Below are 21,048 nucleotides of genomic sequence, written 5' to 3' on the forward strand. Positions count from 1 at the left end.
AAGTCAAAAGCGGACACCTGAATCTTAAGATCATTTTTTGTTCTCAATAACTAAAAATACTTCAGTTATTAACTTGGTGATAGACATTTTTTTTCCTGAATCACAATCCTACTGGTTACATACAGTAGGTGTAGGATATGCTTTTTCTTACATAAGCAGCATATTGCAGCAGACTAAAAATAAGTATAGATGACTTCATCTAAGGCTCTCTGAGAACCAAAAAGTTTTGCAACGATGCAGCTGCATGTGTTTAAGACAAAAATGAAGTTTGTTTTTAAACTGGATCAGATGATCACACCATATTTCTGTGTGTATATAATGTATTACATTTAATCTAAGCAAAGGTTTGATGATACTTACAGAAAATAAATTGTAACGATCACTAAACATGTCTGCTTTTCACTCCAATAAAATTAGAAAATTGTATTACGTGAGTACAAAACAAGTGTAATCACATTTAGTGAAATCTGATTAACTTAAATAAAATATGAGGCTGGAACTGGGACACGGTTAGTTTAACCTAATAGCATTAAGACAGAAAACACCCCCCACCAAAAAAGAGGAAGAAAAGCTAGAGAAAGAGAGAGAGAGAGAGAGAGAGAGAGAGAGAGAGAGAGAGAGAGAGAGAAAGAGAAAGAGAGAGAGAGAGAGAGAGAGAGAGAGAGAGAGAGAGAGAGAGAGAGAAGCCCTTAATTTTTATTACATGTTTTGTAGGACATGATAAACTGGTGATTTGTCTGGGGTGTACCCTAACTCTCACTTATGATGGCTGGAATGGGCATAAAAGATGGATGTCTGGCTGGATGGTAGCTACCTGCTTGAGCAATGTGATCAGATAAAACTAAACTAAATCTTTATCTTCTCATCAAAAACAATACAAATGTAGCTTCGTGACTCAGAGCAACTTCGATTTCTTGTAATCCAAAAGCGTCGGATCTCAGTAATGAACACTAATTCCTCTCAGAATCCCTTAGATGTCATCCTGGTTGCTATGGCAGTTAAACAGGGGCTGTATGTGTGCATGTGTTTAAGCGGATTGTCACCCATTAGGCACTTTGATGAGCCAAATCTGTTGATGCTGAATCCAGTAATGTGGAAGTGACTAATTATTACATATACACACACAAACACACTGAGGCAACACCAAAGTGAACATGTGCTATTAATAAAGCAAGTGTCACTATCACTAATTAAAAAGCTGGTCTTACTTGGAAAAATGAAGGAAGGAAGGGAGCTGACATTTTAACAGATGAAGTGTTTCATTTTAAGGCATCAATTCCTTTGGGGGAAAGCTTCGTTCTAAAATCCCTGGATCAGCTTGTTAAAGGAATCTCTGTGTAAGCAAAGGTTTTGATGACCCGTGGTATTATTATTGACCTGAGGTTTGCTTTACATTCATGTCAATAACACTTTGGAGAGAGTGAAACTAATCTACAGTGCATATAAGGGATATGTTATCACAGGTCCACAGCTCTGACCACCCACCTGCTGTTCAAACCCTCTGTTTGTGAGCGGTAGCCAGTCAGAAGTAAGGAGTATTAAAGGGAGGGTCGCTGCTAAGAAAAAGGAGAAAAACAGCTCGTTTCAGAGGACTGGAAGTGCCACACTTTCCTTTGCAGTTCTCAGTGTCTGCTTTGTATTTCTCTCTATATTCACTGCTTAACATAACTGAGGTCATCTGACTAATCCGTTTCATGTTGTACATGCCGTGTGCATTACCTTGGGATGGGTGGATCAGAGTCCATTTGTACAGATTGATTTGTTTAATAACTGGAAAAGTTGTGTTGCACTACCCTGAGGGTCACATAATAACACACTCTGGTGCTAAGTCATCACTAATGCCGTGATCCAAGCTAAATGGACCTATTTAAGTCTCTTCCTTCATCCTGTCCCCTGTTCCCCTTTGTACAGTTGCATCTTTCTTCAGCTCTCTTGGGGTTGCCACCCCGTGACCATGAGGTGTATATAAGACCCACCGAGGATGTGACCACCACTGAAGTTAGCCAGGACACCACAAAAACAAGACATTCTGACCGGGACGAGTCACTTCGGTTATCAGGGAGCAAAACCTTAACAAGTGTACTTAGATAGCTATCTGCTTCTCTTACTCCTTCTACATTTGTCTTCAGCATTTGTCTGACCTCCACTCCAGTCTGAGAACATGGACGCAGCTGCAGTGGTGACTCTTCTGGCACTGATTTTGGCGATGGCTGGCGTCAGTCAGGCTCTTCACATCCAAGGCGGTCTGGACAAAAATGACATCTTGCCTGGCAGCTCAGAGGAGAGCATGCATGACCACCTGTTGGGGCTGGTGAGACAATCAAACCACTCACAAACTTACACTGAATTTTCATTTCAGTTGCATTTCTGCAATCTAGTTTATGTCAGGTCCAAAATAATTTGAGCCTTTAAAAATGAAATTCTATCGCTCACACATGGCTCAGGCACATGTGGTTATTTGATAAAATATGCATATTTTCTGCCTGATTTAAATATGGACTGCCTGCTCTGGTACATGCCAACATTTTCTGCAAGGATTGTATGTAAATGCAACTTGAGCCTTTTATCAAATGAGACAGGATAAATCACACAGCCCATTTAGATTTCAGATGGTGTTCCTCTTCACGCAACAGTGTGAAATACCCTGTTATATATTCTGGTGTGCATAGATATCAGGGGCAGGATAGCAAATCAGATAAAGGACAAGGAGATCACGAGTGCTAGATTTTCTCTTTGTGGCATGCAGGGACAGACAGATCTGGGTTTCATTTTGCATAAAAATGAAGTGAATGGATACTTTGGTGTGCACTATGTACATCTCTCCTAGCCTTGGTGCTTTAATAGCTACATCTCAAGGTCCACTTTCACAGCAGGACAAACTGGTTGGAGTCATCAGCCCGTTGGGATTGCTATGCATTCTACAACTGAATGCAGCTCTTGATTTTTTTTTTGCTTTTTAAAAAAGAACCCAATTCTAGGTTTTTGGCACCGTGCTTTATATCTGCGAGGTTGCATTTGTGTGTCAATAAATGTGTGCTGGTGTGTTCCAGGAGACTGAAAACAGAGACAACAATGCTGATGGTCACCTGCTGACTTTTTTGCTGAGAGCCCTGCTGCAGGGAGCTCAGAGAGAAACCAGGGAGTCTGTCCTCCATCAGCCACAGAGGTCAGTGCCATCACAGAGGCTATATAAATCTATATTTCAACTTTCCATATAGCAGTTTTCTATCATCTGTATTTACCTCACTGTAGATAAGGTAGATTTGGTAAAAATGATTTGGTGACGTATTGCGCTTACCATGAAAATACAATATACACAACCATTTTGTACAGATTTAAACTGATTCTGTTATAGGCAGCACAGTGTATTTGAAGACAGGAAGAGGAAAATCACTCTAGCCAGTTGCAACAACTTTCCATATCTGAATTTTAAAATGGCCTAACATGTACCATAATGAGCCATTATGTACTTGAAAAGTCCATTTGTAAATGTGGTTCAAGAATCAAAATGATCCTCTTATAGGCCTGAAAACTGTGGTTTTAGCAACAAGGGTTTACTAAAATGATTGCCTTATACTGTTGCCTCCTATAACATTCATTTCAATTCTCTTCTTTCAAATAAAAATAAGGCCCAACAAACACAGCAACATAGTCACCAGTCTTTTACATTTTAAGATCTGTATTTGTTTATCCATCGAAAACAAAAAAAGAAGAAAAAAAAAACACAGTTTGTAGTTGTATTAATTTAAATCACTGACTCCCACTCCTGGTACTTGTCTCTCACAGGTTTGGCCGCAACTCCAGAGGGCAGGTGGTGCTGGAGGATCAGATGCATTCCCGTGACTGGGAGGCTGCCCCTGGTCAGATCTGGAGTATGGCTGTGCCCCAGAGATTTGGCAAGAAATAATGTTGCAGCCAGAGCCACACAGTGTTGTCCTGTTACAAGGTCAAGCAGTGGGGAGTCACAGAGAGACTAAATTTTCTTCCACTCTAAGTTCCAGCCCATTAGGCTTGACATAACACCTGGTGTCCAGTGAAAGATGATACAAGCTTTTACATTATTATTATTATTTTCTTTGAATTTCCAACACTGCATGTTGACAGATGCCTATTTGTTTTTTTTTTTGAGCAGGCCTTGATTGTTTGGATTGGCTTGTAATTAAACACTAAATATGTTTGTTGTAAATTAAATTGCTATATTTTTGTTGTTCTTCAGTTCACTGGTCAAATAAAAAGAGCTTTAATCTTGGGAAGCTAATTTCATGTGTATTTGTGTTCAATATTATTAGTGTTCATATAGCATATTACATTAATCTGTTCATAAAAGATGGGAACAAACAGATGTTGAAATCTGTTTAAGGTTCCACATCTGTTGAGTTTATGTAAATACACTTTTAGAACGGCCACTTAAACTGTTGGTTAGGTTTCTTTTTAAAAAAAATTATTGGTTTATGAAACATGTATAAATGGCCATCGCAAGTTTTCAAAGCCCTAGGTGAGATATTCAAATGTCCTGTTTGGTCTAACCAAAAATCTCAAACCCAAAAACATTACACATAAGTATTATATAATAGATAAAATGAAAGAGATGGAAAGAGATGAATGAAATATTATATTTACGTGGGAATTTTTCCTTTTCTCTCCAAACAAAGCACTATGCAAGACTAGTTTAATGGGATAAAAACAGAAAACATCTGCTTAATGTGAAATGTCCACACTTCTCTACACACTTGCAGTGGCTGCTGTTTGTTGCTTATTTACAGGCCACCTGGGGAAGCTGCATGCAATAAGCCTGTGCACTGATTAAAATGCAGCAACATGCAATTACTCTACACATTACTGGCGTCCACAGCTAATTACTGGGAAGGGAAGCATGTCAATCCCACTTAAAATGAGGCTTTTATAACCCTGAGCTCCCATTCTGCTGGATCACCCCAGAAGACAAAATTAAGAATAACCAGTGCTTATTTAAGACTGCTGAACAATCATTCAGTATTTTTATTTTTAATCACAGGTGACTTTTAATTCTGGTTTGTGGTTTAATCACTGTTTATTGTCTTAAAATGGACCTCACAGAACAGACAAGAATCATTACATCCCAACAAGCTAATGAGGGGAAAATCTACTTGTAAACAAAACAAACAAACAAACAAAAAAAAAAACAGTAGGGAAACTTGACCACAGAGCGTAACAAGACAATGTGGCACAGAACAAAGGGAGCCAGGAGAGTATATATATATACACAGAGGACTCAGTGGATGATTTCTTACAGGTGATGATGACTGGAAATAAAACTGTCATCAAACACGGTGAGTGATTTCAAAATGAAACAGGAAGAGAAATGCAAACACATGAGAGTATGTTTATACTGAGTGTCAAATAAAGTTAAGAACACTTGACTTTGTGACATACAGATGGAAAAAATAGTTACCTATTTGGGCTGTCCAATGTGAGTACCATAGACTGTATATAAAATATGAACACCACCGGTTTAAGGGCTAGTGTTTTACAGCATCGTTCAGCATACTCCATCATCTTGTTTTTTAGAGTCAAAAGTGACCATATCTAACTTTGGAGTTTATGGGTACTGACTTGCTTTTAGAGCAGGCCTCAAGTCTTCATTAGAGGGACTGCAGTTTGCCACTAGTGTTCTTGTCTGGCTAGTGCAGAGTCTAAATTGCAAATGCTTGTTAAAGCTTACCTGATTATGAACGTTTAAGTATTTAAGCTTATTGAACACCCCACACACCCGCGGCCACTTTGACTTATTTTGCCTGCTCTGATCTCTGCTCAGGAATGTGAGGATAAGCGTGGCCTGTGCTTGACTTGCATCTGTCTTACATACCAGCTATGACAATGAGAAGTGAATGTAAGATAACAAGAAACATATTGAGGCAAAAGAAAAAGACAAAGACAGAGCAGGTGCTGTTGTCCACACAGCTGTAGCCTCTGATCAGCTTAGCTGACTTAAAGAAAGAGTCGGCTCATCTGAATTTCATGAGTCTGCGGGGGGGCACAGGCAAAACATCTGTGTGTGCAGTAATTATACCAGAAAGACAGAAAGAGAGGAAGATAAAAACCCAAACAGACTGACAGATACAGAGGGTTTAAAGATTGCTTTAGGCAGCTCGTGTATGCAGAAGTGTTTTACACACACACACACACACACACACACACACAGAGCAAACACAAACCTTTATTTTCTGCTCCATGACCTTTAATCGACCTCCACACTTCCACTTTCCCTGACGGTCATCATCTTGGATGGCAGCCATCTTGAACAGCAAAGAGGGAGGTCTTAGCCATTAGCGGTCATGGCCATGACACAGCACAATTTGTCACACACACAACAGGGTTTAATGGCCTCAGTGTGATTAAATGATCTTGTTCAGAAAGAAAAGCAAAGGCAGTTTCAAGGTTAAACTGAAATGTGTCCTCTGCTGTGTGTGTGTGTGTGTGTGTGTGTGTGTGTGTGTGTGTGTGTGTGTGTGTGTGTGTGTGTGTGTGTGTGTGTGTGTGTGTGTGTGTGTATTAGTGGCAGCTTGTGCTAGAAACTTAAATGTAGGTACTTGGTTTGAGAGGTGCAAATAGTATTTGCAGACAGATTTAATTGTTTTTCTGTCTCACTTTGGTTTAAACTAAGTAGCACTCAGTAATTCAGAATCCCAAGCACAGCATTAAATCTACAACAGAATGAAAAGAAGAAAACAATCAATCTATGTGTTGCAATGGCACAATCAAAGTCCGCACTTCAACCTGATTGAAATGCTGCAGCGGGACCTTGAGAAACCTGGGCATAAATAAATGCCCCCAAACCTAAATGAACTGAAGCAACACAGTAAAAAAGAGTGAGCTAAAATTCCTCTACAACAATGTCAGACTGATAAAGTTATACAGAAAACATGTACTTCAAGTTTTTGCTGCTGAAGCTGATTCTACAAGCTATTGAATCATGGGATGTATTCACGTTTCACAGGACTGTACAGAGTCCTGAAAAACTTTTTCCCATGAATGTACTGTATGCTTAAAGGGGATCCTACTGACTTGAAATAGACTAGAAAAAACTATATAGAGAGAATATATTCACCTGGTAAATCATCTGATCTTAAAAAACAAGCATAAATGAGTGAAAACCCATCAGAACCCTTTGTTTCTTCTTATTTTAATCTTAGACATATTTCTATATCTTGCTGTAATGGAACTGCACATCTATGTCTTGTTGTTGGGAGTAAAAGAGTAAAACAATAATAAAAAGCTATAAACAAAAATCAAGTGATTATTGTAAAAGATGCAAATGATACATGCCATGAGGCTGCTTCATCCCCGCTGAGGTCCTTTGTTGCCTGCTGTTTCTGGCTGAACTGTGTATGCTGAAATGTAAGTGAAGATGCCTAAAAATGTGTGGATGTGTAAAAGTATTGTATTAAAAGGTCTGAGCAATACTACTTATGTCAGTTGGTATCAGGAGGAAACTTTCACCTTCTGAATTAATTACTTTCTTCACCTAGATTCTAGTTAAGAGTCTGAAATGTTACAATTTTTTTCAGTATGGAGTTAAAGTTTAGTCTGTCTTTCATGCCTGCTTCAGGCTAACAGATCAAGGCTATATTAATCTTTAAAGAGTAGCAGAGTTAAAAGGCATTATGGTTGATATTTATTTCATCCCTGAAATGTACTGCACATTTTTGGCACACCATATGCTTCTTGGCTGGTGTCAGGTATCGGGGCCCAGTAGACATGTGGCATAGGGACACTGGGGCTAAGAGACAATCAATAAAGATTGTGCTGGCCAGGCGTTAGACAGGACAAGCTCAGCCAGTTATGAACAAAGAAATCATCAAAAAAAGAATGCACACATCCCGGCCCCAAACAGTTCCCATGTGAGAATTTTCTTTTGCTGTTTAATAACATTTCAAACATATGGCAGGAGTCTGCAGAAGTGTGAAAAAGATCCTTTGGTTTAAAACCTTTCTCAGCAAATAAAATCCTTATGTGGGGGCTGTTCAGTGTGCGCACACACACACCCATTTCCCCCAATTTATATATATATATAATACAGTGTAGGTTGTTTATAAGCTTGTGTAGGTAGGGGATTTTAAAAATACTCTTGAAGAAGAGGCTGGATCCTGCATAAATTGTGCCAATTTCTACCCTTAGAGAGAGCATGCCTTTGTCATCCTCGCTCTCTCGTCGGTGCAGGGGCTGCTGCAGAACAGCCCTGAGCACAGCCAGCCAATAAAGACAGAAAGAAATGTGAAAAGAGGGTGGGACTTGGTGTGAAAGAGAGCTGAGCGTAGCGAATGAGAGTGTAGGAGAGGTGTTCCTTGCAGAGAATGCCCTTGCTTGAGCTCTGAGAGCCTGGAGAGACAGAGAGGGAAGATAGAATAGAGACACTAGCAGGTGCTGAAGATAGAAAAAAATCATTAGTGATAGGGTGCCAAAAAAACAACAAAGCAATCAGGGAGAAGTGTGTTTAAAGGAAAAAGTAAAGAACAGAACAGAGTCAGACACTCAAACTCTCTGATTTAAAAAAAAAACAAAAACTGGAGCACACTTATTTTTTAGCTCTTTATCCTTCTTTGGTACGGATTCTCCTTCCTCGATCATCCTCTTCTTCCTCCTGCTTTCCTCTCTGACACACAGTGCCACCATGGAAACTGGAAGCCCTAGGAAGATACAGTTCACCGTCCCTCTACTGGACACCCACTTGGACCCAGAGGCAGCTGAACAGGTAAGGTTCAGGGAAAGGAGGCAGGAAGAAAGGGGAAGGGACAGGAAATGTGGGACTTTTAAAGGATTTCCCTTTGCATCAGTGAGACCTGGAGAGTAATGGTATGCTCCTGCTTTTTATCAAGGTGACTGCAGAAAATATAGAAAAAAAATAATCAAAGTTTTTACTTGTGACACAAAATATCTGGACACATATCTAAAAAAAATATGCATTCTAGTTGTCAGAGCAAGCAGGTGTAGTCAGAGCTCGGCAGCTGAGTCCCAAATGCTGTAGTACAGACTGATGAGTAATTGCTGCTTCAACTAAACCACATTTTCTCCCATGCACCTAATTAGCAGGATGTATGTTTTGAATACAGTCCTAATGGGAAGATGATGAATTCAAAATTGATTTTTCCATCTTCCATCAGCGAGCGGCTTTCCAGAGATGCATAAGAAAGCAGTGTTGCAGTATATTGATGTGTTTCTAAGGGGCTGGTGTGTGGGATTTTTTTTTTTTTTAAGTGACTGACTGGTTATATCCTACAGCAATGAGATAGCTGACAAAGTAAATGAATTCCTTTCATTCATCATTAATAGACTTTTCTTCTGAGGTAATCTAACTGCACAACTCAACTTGATTTGTGGGAAACATCACTTCATGACATAAGAAAAGAGAACTCTTATTAGTGTCTGAAAGAGCTTAGTGAGCACAAGCCATCATTCTGTGGGGAATATAGTGAAAAGAGGTGCCCTATTTTCTCATTATTATAAATATAACATGAACAGGACAGGTCATTCATAATGAATGAACCTCAAGTAAAGCCAGCAAGGATTCAGGAGTCTGGCTACACTCCGTCTATGTCTCTCTCCCTTCTTTTCCCTCTCTCAGTCCTTTTCCCCTCATTGTTACTGTGTGACCCAAAGGGAAAGTAGATGCTATGGATGTATGTGAGTGTGTGAATTTGTCCTTATGAGGACATTTTGGTTTGAGAGTATGGTAAGAGTGCTACTGTAGCAGTTGGAGAATTTATGATTAAGCCTCAGACACAAGAAACTGAATATGAAACAGCTGCATGTACTAGTGTGTACATGCATTTCAGTCAGCGTAAAGTCAGTTTGACATACACACAGTCATATATGGCAAAATGACACAGATGGTATAAAATCTGGAGCCTTTTCTTGTCTAGTCTGGTGTCTGCCTCTATATGAATGGAGAAAATAATCTGCGCTTGTACAGTTTTAGCTCTTATGTCAAAAAGTCAATGGTATTTTTTCATTCGCTGTTGGATTATTACAGATAATAGCCAGTTTTGTTCAGGAAGGTAATCTTTACTAATGAAAGCTGCTTTTATGATCTTTGATGTGTAATTGAAACCATCAGAAGTAAATCACTAAACTCTAACAAAACCATCACCATGTTCACACAATTTCACCACTACAAAGTCTTTGATGTGTTGATGTTGAGCTTTTGTAGTAAACGCCTCCGTTGGAACATGCAAAAGCTTGAAAATTTAAAAGTGGGGTATTTACTTATGTATTTTATGTGGCACAGCAAAGGTGAATAAGGTGAAACTATCTCAAGGCTTTAATAAGAGACATTATATGAGGCATCTTACCTCATATGATCCCATTCAGACAACTGCACTGAGACGAGGGAACTGTAAGTGCAGTTCATTTCCGGGTTTAAGGACTTATTCCTGCAACCCTCTCTGATGAAACTATTCTATCCTTATGGGAGTAGGTCCCTTCCAAGATTAAAGTGCCCCATTCAAGATTAAAATGCCCCATGCACCAGAGGTCATTGAATGATTTGATAAATATAAATCTATACACTAAATCTAAACCTAGCTTAGCACTGGTGGGAGATTTTGGATATGCTAGAAAGTGTTGCCCACCACTAGCATCAAAAGATTAAATAAATTAAATACTTTTGTTTTGTTTTTGTTTTTATTAATCTGTCCCCATCTATTTTTATAGAATTGTAGTAGGGAGCTGTTTTTTTCAAGTTCTGGCTTGGCCTGGACCATAAATCAATACAACGCCCTTCATAACTTCTTTATAACTTCTTGGTTTATCCCACAGCACCAGTTGTGCTGACCAAATCTGCCCACTGGGCAGCTTACGTTCCACACCTGGCTTCAAGCCAGGGAGTCATGCCTCTTAACCTTTAAAATCTGAGACAAGGTTGAGATCATTTCAGCCTCAAGGCCTCTAATCATTCATTTTATCAGATAAAACTGTGTGGCTTGAACACCAACTATCCTGAGGGAAATTTTGGAGGGATCCAGTTACTAGATTTCACCGCTGTACTCAGGCTGGACAACCAATTTGCACATCAGGACCACTGCTAGCTAGTTTCAAACAGTTATTTACTAAATCAGGTTGCACCGTCAAAATATGAGAAATGTTCTTAGCCACTGACTTTAGCAATGTCACGTGGTGGAAATTATGACTTGTAATTGCTTTAAAGAGTTGGGAAAGTCTAAATCCCAAAAATATATTTAACAAACTCTGATCAGTAAGGGCTCCACACAAACAGTCTTTGCCCCAAACTAAGTTTGAGAGCTGGTTACTCGCTGTACACCCAGCAGCAGATCATATGAACTGGAGGGGAAATCAACTTTGACAAGGGAGCATTCAGTTCAAGTCACACACACACACACACACACACACACACACACGCACACACACACACACACACACACACACACACACACACACACACACACACACACACACAAAAAGAAGCCATAGATATATACAACAATATAAGCATTGTACACTAAGAGAAATGTAGCCACAGTTATGAAAGCAGAGGCAAAGCAGGAGACAAACAGAAGAAACATTTTCTCAATGTGCAATATCCAATATCCTCAACACAATTCTATTTGTTTTGCACTTTTTGAGTAGGGTCATGCTTTAAAACTAGCCGCACAAGCTATTATTACCTCTTTTTAGTCTCAAAAAAACACGAGGGGTGCTTCCCAAAGTCTGACCTGCATTGACCCATCTGCTCAGTGTCCTCCTCCGTCATACTGGTTACCACAGTTGGTGCAGAAGCATTGAACTATTGAGCTTGCACTGCAATAACTTATCGGTGATATGGGTGTCAGAGTTTGAAGTTTTTCAATACCAAATTGTATGAACGCAGACATAATTCCATCTGTCTGTCTTGTTTGTGCGTGAGTTTTGGGGAGTTGGTGTCCATTGTCTATATTTATTCAGTTACACATCTGATCCCAGAATGCAGCCATTCAGTATAACATTTTATACACCTCCCAGCCTCATGTTTACCTATTTTTTTTTCATTGGCAGACAGATCTCCTTTTAGCTGTCTACCAATAAAATTCACTTTACTTTTTCTGCAAAGACTCAAGAGAGTTCTTAGCTCACAGCCTCAATAAGCATGACCAAAAGCTTGCCTGATTGCCACTGGGACTTTACCCTTTTAGGATACATTTTCAATTTATTCCAAGACCGCCATGAGTGGCTGCTCAGCCTGCATGGCATGCTGGCTCTCAAGTGTGTGGTTATACATAATTTTATATGTGTTTGCCTTTGTGTGTGTGTGTGTGTGTGCGTGCATGTGTGTGTGTGTGACTTATGAGACAGATGACCAAAACAGACAGTCAGATATAAAGAAAGAAAATAAACAAAGGGAACCTTCAGATATAATAAAAAAAAAAAAAAAGAAAGGGCGTTTGTGTTTGCCAGAGCTCTTATGAACGTCACACCAGGGGGTTTTATTCGTGGTTCAGTAATCTCAGCATCCTGACACCTCCCAGCACGGTGAATCGGCCTCCGTGGAGAACTACACACCCGTCAGAGCAGCCTCTCTGACCCTTAATCACCCCCCCCCCCCCCCCCCCCCCCCAAAAAAAAACCACCAACACACACACTTTTACCGACAATACAGCATGCACATCTTATAACACTACATTAGCCCTCAGTGTATGCTTAGGAACACAAACTGACTGGATCTGACAGGGGCCAAGGCCAGATGGTGTCACATGAATAGAAGCTGTTGGACTCTGGAAGGGTAACTATCCAACTCCCATGACATTTACACACCTAATGCTTCTGTGACACAACAGCCAGCTGGGGGCTGGGATAGCAACAATTACAACCACAATAACAAGATGGAGGAGGTTGGGATTGGACATAGGTGTTTTTTGTGCGTTGCAAGGTTTCCCCCAGAAAAGTTGGTAAGCACGCCAGCTGCGACCTGCCTGAAGGCAGAGAACAGGGGTTTCAATTTAATGTGCGGCACTATCCGCTCGCTAATTCTGTGGTCCGGAAGCAGCAGCAGAGTTGAATCAGTGCAACTCTTCACACACACAGTCAGTGTGATCAAACACTTTCTTCCCATTCTGCTTCTTAAGTTTCTTTTTAAGTTGAGTGTGGATGAACATGGTAGTATGTTGGAAAGAAATGCTTTTTTCCTTATGATGAGTCAAAATAGTATTACATTTCCTCCATTTCAAATATGGCCTAAAAAAGCCATCAGTTTTTCATTTTTGCTCCTACATTTCTTTTGATTTAGCACAGCTAATGTTTACATGTTTTTTTAAGTTTACAGCTATGCAATGACTTAGAGATTCCTTGTGTTGTGGAGAGTACCTACCCTAAACCAAGTGTTAGAAAAAATGACCCCAATTATGTTGAGCACATAATTGGCATACTCCAACTGGGGAGTTTTCTGACAGATCCACCATGGATCTCTCATGTATACACAAGAACCTGGACACTTTTGAGTCATAGCTGGGGCCACAGGGCTGCTTTGTGAACACCCCATTATCCTAAAGAGATAATAGGAAACCTGGCAACAACACTATTTTTAACGCTTCCCCCACTGCATTGACGGACACACACAGGAGTGCTTTCTAGTGTTGGAGTACTGTTGAAGGGAAATTATCCTCAGAGATGTAAGTTAGCAGATTCTGGATGAAACAAGATTACCTGTCTCACTTTGTTTCAGTATCTACGCTACACAAAGCTAGGCTACAGTTTCTTGCTTCATTTCAAGTGTTGAGCTTCCTGCCTTGCCTCAGGAAGAAACAGAGAATATATCTAAAAATTTTAAGAAATTTTCTTTAGTGCTTTACTGTTGAACATGTACCAATTTAAAGTTTTAAAATGGAGAGAATATGCTCATAACTGTTTTCATGCTGATTATTCAAGAGGACTGAAGCAAACTAGCTGCTAACTGGTAGGATATTTGTTCAACTTCAACACATATTTTTCAGAATGACAAACTGTTGTAGTTTGATCTCAGTATTACAGTAAACCAAATAAGCTGATTATTCACAGTCTTAGACAACAGTCTGATTAGTGACATTTCTTCATTATTAAGGATTTAATTGGTGTGTGTATAACCTGATTAACAGAGTTGTTTTGGCTCTAAACTAAAAATTCTCATTGCTTGTTGGAGGTTTGAGTGAAAATAGGAATCAAATCTTACTAGTTCTCTTCCAGACAATTGATATTAAACTCCATCCTCTATCATTTATATGAGCAGGCTTGGTTGAAGAAGCTGCACTCATAAATAAAAGCAATATATTCCTTGTTTAGATGATGAATTGGGACATACTGAAATAATTTTGTTACAGACAATTCAGGGCCGAGACAATGTCTGTCCTCATGTTCCCTACGCTGATGTGCCAGATGATCTTTGTCCTTTACTGAGAGCAATTAAACTGCCTTTTTGTATTGCCTCAGGAAAGCTATTTTTCAAGAACAACATGTACAGCAGATTATCACTGCAAAGCTCCTGAAGATAAATAACATACTTATAAGATATATAGAAAAAGTACATTTTTATTTATTTATTTATTTTGAGTGCCACTGACCTTTAGTAACCCTTCAACAATCCTGGATTTTTTGGCAAATGATTTTGGGCCCAGATACAGGCCCTAGTATTGGTAAAGGGTTAAACTTCTTCCCTGAGTAGTCTTGTCCAGAAAATGCAGACACAGGTACATCACCATTTGCACTCTCATGCTGAAGCAGTGCACAGGAGCTGAATTCACAAGAATACTATGCATTTGGAGAATTTGGTGGGTGGCTCTTTTTTTCTAGTCTTTCCTAAAACAATTGATCAGTCACCGTTCTCTGAAAATTTATACTGAATTCACTGGCAATGCCTATGTAGACAGTTAGCTTACAAGCGTACACAAAGTGTTACAACAGAATTTCCAGGTACGAGGACTGCAGCTCCTTCTGGTTTCATAGGGAGAGATAGTCGAGAATGAATGCAGCTGTAACAAAAAAAATAGCATTCATGGAGTTAAAAAAGGGGCAGTTTGCATTGTGTTTTCAATAGAATCAGTCAAGACCATTTTAGATTTTATCCAGTGTTTGGCATTACCAGCTGCCTCCTGATAACAGTCACTTTCAATCATCACAGTCAGCTGCTTCTTATACACACATAAAAGTTTCTTATTTGAACATCTGCTATGGTACACAGAGTTTTGAAATTGAAAGAAGTAGCTCCTATTTTAAGTCCTTAACTGACCAATCAGTATGGATTAGCAGAATCCTTGTGTTTCTTAAGCAAAACCTGTTTCCCTGTAAGAAAAAACAACAGACTTACAATATGATAGATATATTCTATATTCAAAGCCATATTTAGAATAATTAAAATAAAATTTGTCCTTTGATGTCCAAATGATTGTGTAAATTATTGTGTCAATTTAGCTCCAAATCACTCATGAACTGATGACGATCTCATGAGTGGCCACTAGATGTACTGCAGCCAGTTTTGGTGCAGTGGGATTTGTCAGCCCATTTTCAGACCCTGGGTGTTAATAAGTGGTATTTTTTCAGCGTGGTTCATCTATGCAGAAGATGCCATTTTGCTTCTGTCTTCTGACACACTGTGAAAACCAGGGCTGTCACTCCCAGCTCATTATTTGTCAGCATGCAGAATTACTCATGTGAGGAGACATATACAGTATAACCAAAACTAACCAAGCTTTTATTGCCAAAACCTAACCTATTAGTTTTTAATGCATAAACCTTAACAGGAAAGCAAAGTGTAAAACACACAGGTTCAAAAGGATGAAAACTATTGCTCACAAGCCTGCAACTTATGCAACCACCATCCCTTCAACCTTAAAACATTTATTTTGCAGGTCTTAAATTAAGCTGTTATCCCTCTTTGGCTAATGGTGCCTCAAGACATCAGTGCCAAGAGACACCATCTGCATTATGGGGAGACGTTGATGGCATCAGGCAAAATAAACTGAATGTACTGAAATATGGCCTGTGTGACAACACTTTTGATTAATAGGGAGTGAGCAGGCTCTCTCTTAAAACGGCTCTGTAACTTGCAACTTCCAAGTCATCAGAAGACATCAGAAGAACTAGCACTTAGACTGAACAATAGCTCTCCATTTTGTTGCAGGTGATCTCAGATTCTTTTAGACTTTAAGAAAGCATGAACAGAACTGTCCTGGTCTTTGGGAAGCTCCAGGTGAAGTTGTCCAAAAGTGGTGTTTAGTTCCATAATTAGTGAGATGTCCTAATAAGCCTTTCATCTTGTAATTTTAAAAGTGAAAACATAGACCACAGTTTGAAAATAAGTATAATAATCATCCAAACAGAGTTTTGTTGAGGGGAAAAAAAAAATAACTGAACTACGTTTTCTTTGCCAATCATTGTTTGGTTGCCTAATGACTACAGACAGTTAGTTTGGTCCATTCAAGCAGCCATAACTGCTTAAAACGCAGCTTCAGCAAATAACAGTTTCATATTTCAAGTAGCAGGATGCAGTTTAAGATTTAGACCCATTTGATCTGCACATTGTAGTGAATCTCTGATGACTCTGAACTTCCTTGGCCCACCCAGTTTGGTGAAAACTTTCTTTTTAAGCCTTTCTTCCTCTATCAACTTAATATGTTACATTTTGTTATTCTGTGGAGGATAAAGCCACCAAGCTCAGTTCTGTTTCAATAAACCAATAAAACCCAAACGATTGCTGTTGGCTTTCGAGTCTTACAAAATCAGTGTCAGTGATACTGTAATCTGTTAGTTTAAAAAGATTTTTTCATTTATTTATATATTATTAAGTCCAGAGGAAAAGAAAAAAATCTAGAGGGGGAAGTAATTATTAATTTTTTAATCTTATTTTTGCACATCCAAACAATTAGAAAGCAAAGCCAAAACCAAACAACTCGGTATAAAAGACACTTTGACCTTAGTGTCTTGTGGCCTGACCTACATTTACCAGTCAAGGGTGCTTTGTTGGCCGCTCCCCACACATCAGGAATACCAGGCATGCACGGCTTTTCCTGCCCACCCATCACTTTCACAGGCTGTTTTTGTTCGTTGTTGTGAAGAGTGCAGAACTGGATTATAAATGGACTGTGGGTTGAAAGGCAGGCATGGTGGTTTGAGGGGGGTGAACTGTCCAGTAAGCTGTGTTATTTGTGTGAGTAAAGGATCAGTGAGTTTGCTCTGCTGCCGGGTGAGAAGAATAATAATGTCTCTGGGAATAATCGCTTCTGCACAGCAATGCCTTGTTGTGCTTTAATGTGAGCTGGCGGGGTGGATTTTCTGGAATGGCAACAAAACAGAAACACACACACACACACACACACACACAAGACTAAAATATTAGTGCAAGATTTATTGTATACACAAGAGTTTTCTTCTATTGCAGCTTTCAAATTCTGAGCCCTGCTTCTCAGGAGGTTAAGTACGCTGCAAATATACCAGATAAATCAATTAAGATAACATTCTTCAGGGGGCAGAAATCACTTTAATTACTTTAAAATGTGGAATGTAAAATTTATTGTCATTTAAAGGGACATTACACAGAATTATCTGCAGTTTCAGTTGTAGTGCATAGGCAACCTCCCACATGGGATGAGCAGTGAAATGTAGCCTGAGTCACACAGACCTAGAGACAAGTCAGCAACCCAGTGGCAACCTCCAGTCACTAGGGAAAATTGTGTACTCTCCAACTGGTTGGTGAGTGGTTTCTGGAGGTTGCTGGCTGTCATCGGGTGAAACTGGTTACAAAAAGAGTGCTACATCAAATACCTCCTTTTGATTGCCTTGGTCACAAGCAAATTGCCACGGTCACCTGTAGTTTGCAAGGAAGATGCCAACTAGTCTGCAAACACTCACCAGCTAACCACTGAGCGGTAATGAAACTTGAAAACTTCCATTCCATCTGTGTAAGGCCACAGTGGTGTGCATTTTGCTTTCTCAATAAGATTTCAACAGAAAACAAATGAGATAAATATCAAGCTGCAGTCAGATAAGAGGGCAGTGATGACTTTTTAGTGCTTCATTTGGTTGTCTTAGCTATAGCTATTGCTATGGTAATCAATTTTGTATGTTAAAGAAGTGCTCTGTTTTCAGCCAAGCCGAAAACAGTGCCACATACTGTACTGCACACTACAGGCAGTGCAGTGGTAGAGTGGTTAGCACTGTTTGCTCACAGCAAAACAGTTCTGGGTTTGAACCTGCTGGTCAGTTGTAGCTGTTTTGTGTAGGGTTTGTACGTTCTCCGTGTGCTTGCATATCCAAAGTAGGTGTGGATCAGAGTGGTTGCTTTTCTCTCTGCAGCGCTGTGACTGGCAACCTGTCAAGATTATGCTCAGTGTTGCACCTGGCATCAGCTGGGATAAGTGTCTAAGACAATAGCTGGATGAACTGGAATCTCATAAAGTCTTTTGCAAGTTAGCAATTGGGCTGCTTGGATTTATTTGTGTTTATGCACAACTAAAGTGGTATCCAATTGACATAAGACATAATCTCTGGCTAAGCAAAACCAGCTTGTGTTTTTGTCAAGCTTGACACAGTGATTACTGTGATAGCACACTACCTTGAGCATTTATACAAAGATGCAAAATCACAAGCTTAATGAGAAGGCTGCAGCATCACAGTGAGCTATCGCCTAATAGCTGGCATGCTTCTCAGGATATGAGGTCAGCAATTTTCTCCAAAGTGAAGCATTCAGAGCAGTAAAATATCTCTGTGTGTATGTTAATGGAAAGAAAAGAGGCTCAGTGTCTCCTCTCATTCACAGTCTTCTTGTGCTCCATAGTAGTGATTTCAAAGGCAATGAAGCCTCTTCACATCTGAATACGCAATTAGACTTTGCTGCAGTGATAGTACTGACTGTGCTCATTTTTGATTACTGCATATTATTTTTGTAGTTACATCTGTATTCCATGTCATTATAGAGTCACGCTAATCAATTTAGGTCTATACCTCGTGCAGAGCTCCAATAGCTTTATCAGTCTATGTGTGTAGGTTCAGAGGAAATATTGCTTTTCCAACAAGGATGTCTGTAGAGACCAGATAGAGCAAAAAATCCAGATGAAATGAGTCTAAAGCAATGCTTTGTGCTTTTTTTTTTTTCTGAAAAAAACATTTTGTGTTTTTAAATATATTTTCTTGTGCACTTTTGCTCAGAAACAGCAAAGCTTTGAAGTCAAACCTGTTAATGAGTCACTCACTAATTCTCACCTCATGTTTATTTAAATCATTTGTATTTCTTTTTCTTTTTCTTTTCTTCTGAATAATCACATCTTAGAGTATAGTTCAAGCTCCCAATTTTAGCTGAAATTTAGATCTTCTTAAATGTTTAGCTACTAACCAACTTAAACTGTGACACAAATTACCACATGATGCTATACTGTGAAGCCTGAGGCAGGCTGTTCTGATTTCTAAGTGCACAAGCAGCATTTAGGAAAGATGCATGGAGGACTGGAGTAGCTGTGACATCTAGCATTAGTCAGCAACCCCGTCTGCTATGTCTGTGCTTTTGTGTACACCTGTGTTTGTGAATAATTGACTGTCTGTTTAAATGTATCCTCTGTTTAAATTACTATGTCATAGCCTTTTATGGTTATGAAGAAATAAAACTGAAATGAAGCCAAAGGGAAATTAAAATGCTGAGAAAGGTACACTACTCATTCCATTTGACAACTGCAGGTCTTGCTGTCCATGTTGGGTCTAAAATGATCCATGAGCATTTGGAAGAAAAATGCAATTTAGATCGTGGCACTTCTTTGGAAATGAGGGTGGATTAAAGCCACCAGTCCAGCAAGGTAACAATTAAAAAGTGAGTCTGTTTTGTGAGCAGAGAATTGTAGAAATCTTTGAGAAGAACCATTAGTTCCCATTGAAAAGTCATCAGTTATACTCAGTGTAAGACATGTTGTGTCATTTTACAAAATATAATATATCTCGATATATTATATTATTTACAGCCAGTCATTTGTTTCTGTTGAATATGTGGGTTATACATTCACGGACCACTTTGTTGGTACACCTGTTCAACTGCACATTAATGCAGATATCTTATCAGCCAATCACATGGGAGCAACTCAGTGCATTTAGGCATTTACATGTGGTCAAGATGAACTGCTGAAATTTAAGCTGAGCATCAGAATGGAGAAGAAAGGTGATTTAAGTGACTTTGCCTGCAGTGTGGTTGTTGATACCAGATAGGCTGATACTTTAGAAACTGCTGATCTACTGGGATTTTCCCACACAATCATCTCTAGGGTTTACAGAGCATGGTCTGGAAAAGACAAAATATCCAGTGAGCAGCAGTTCTCTGGGAGAAAATTCCTTGTTGATGCCAGAGGTCAGAGGAGAATGGCCAGACTGCTTCAAGCTGATAGGAAAGCCACTTCTGTCAGCTAAGAACAGAAAATTGAAGCTACAATTCACAAACACTCATCAAAATTGGACAGTAAAATACTGGAAAAACATTGCCTGGTCTGATAACTCTCAATTACTGCTGCCACATTCAAAAGGTATTGTCAGAATTTGGTGTAAACAACATGACAGCTTAGCTTGAGTCAAATGTTTAGGGTGCTGGTGGTGGTGTGGGGGATATTTTCTTGGCATATTTAGTACAAACTGAGCATCATTTAAATGCCACAGCCTAACTAAGTACTGTTTCTGACCATGTCCATCTGTTTATGACCACAGTGTACCCATTTTCTGATGGCTGCTTCAAGCAGGATAACATGCCATGTCACAAAGCTCAATCATCTCAAGCTGGTTTCTTGAACATCAAGTTCACTATATTCAAATGGCCTCTACAGTCACATGATCTCAATCGAGCAGAGCATCTTTGGGATGTGGTGTAAGATTCACGTCATGGATGTGCAACTGATGAATCTGCATCAACTGTGTGATTCTATCTTGTCAATATGGACTGAAATTCTCTCTGGAATGTTTCCAGCAGAATTAATACAGCTCTGAGCTTTTACCTTTTATTAGCAAAGTGTGCCTAATAAAGTGTAAAGTGAGTGTATTTTTTAAAGTTAATGGGATTACAATTTTATCTTCATATCTTCAATTTTT

At 39.3% G+C, this 21,048-nt stretch overlaps 2 protein-coding genes across 2 annotated transcripts in view; both read left to right on the forward strand.

Moving 5' to 3' along the window:
• The first annotated feature begins 2,161 nt into the window (after positions 1–2,161).
• On the forward strand, positions 2,162–4,179 carry npffl (neuropeptide FF-amide peptide precursor like). The gene is made up of 3 exons (XM_030728695.1): positions 2,162–2,311; positions 3,051–3,166; positions 3,787–4,179. The coding sequence occupies exons 1-3, from the start codon at positions 2,162–2,164 to the stop codon at positions 3,905–3,907; spliced, it is 387 nt and encodes a 128-aa protein (XP_030584555.1). The 3' UTR covers positions 3,908–4,179.
• A 4,185-nt stretch (positions 4,180–8,364) lies between these two features.
• Positions 8,365–21,048, forward strand: part of LOC115779834 (protein phosphatase 1 regulatory subunit 1A) — a 31,093-nt gene continuing 18,409 nt past the window's right edge. The window contains exon 1 of the mRNA XM_030728693.1: positions 8,365–8,731. Coding sequence (XP_030584553.1) covers positions 8,651–8,731 — 81 coding nt within the window. The 5' untranslated portion in view covers positions 8,365–8,650. The remainder of the gene's footprint in view (positions 8,732–21,048) is intronic.

This window comes from Archocentrus centrarchus, chromosome 5 (assembly GCF_007364275.1).
Source record: "Archocentrus centrarchus isolate MPI-CPG fArcCen1 chromosome 5, fArcCen1, whole genome shotgun sequence".
In the NCBI taxonomy this organism is placed as follows: domain Eukaryota; kingdom Metazoa; phylum Chordata; class Actinopteri; order Cichliformes; family Cichlidae; genus Archocentrus; species Archocentrus centrarchus.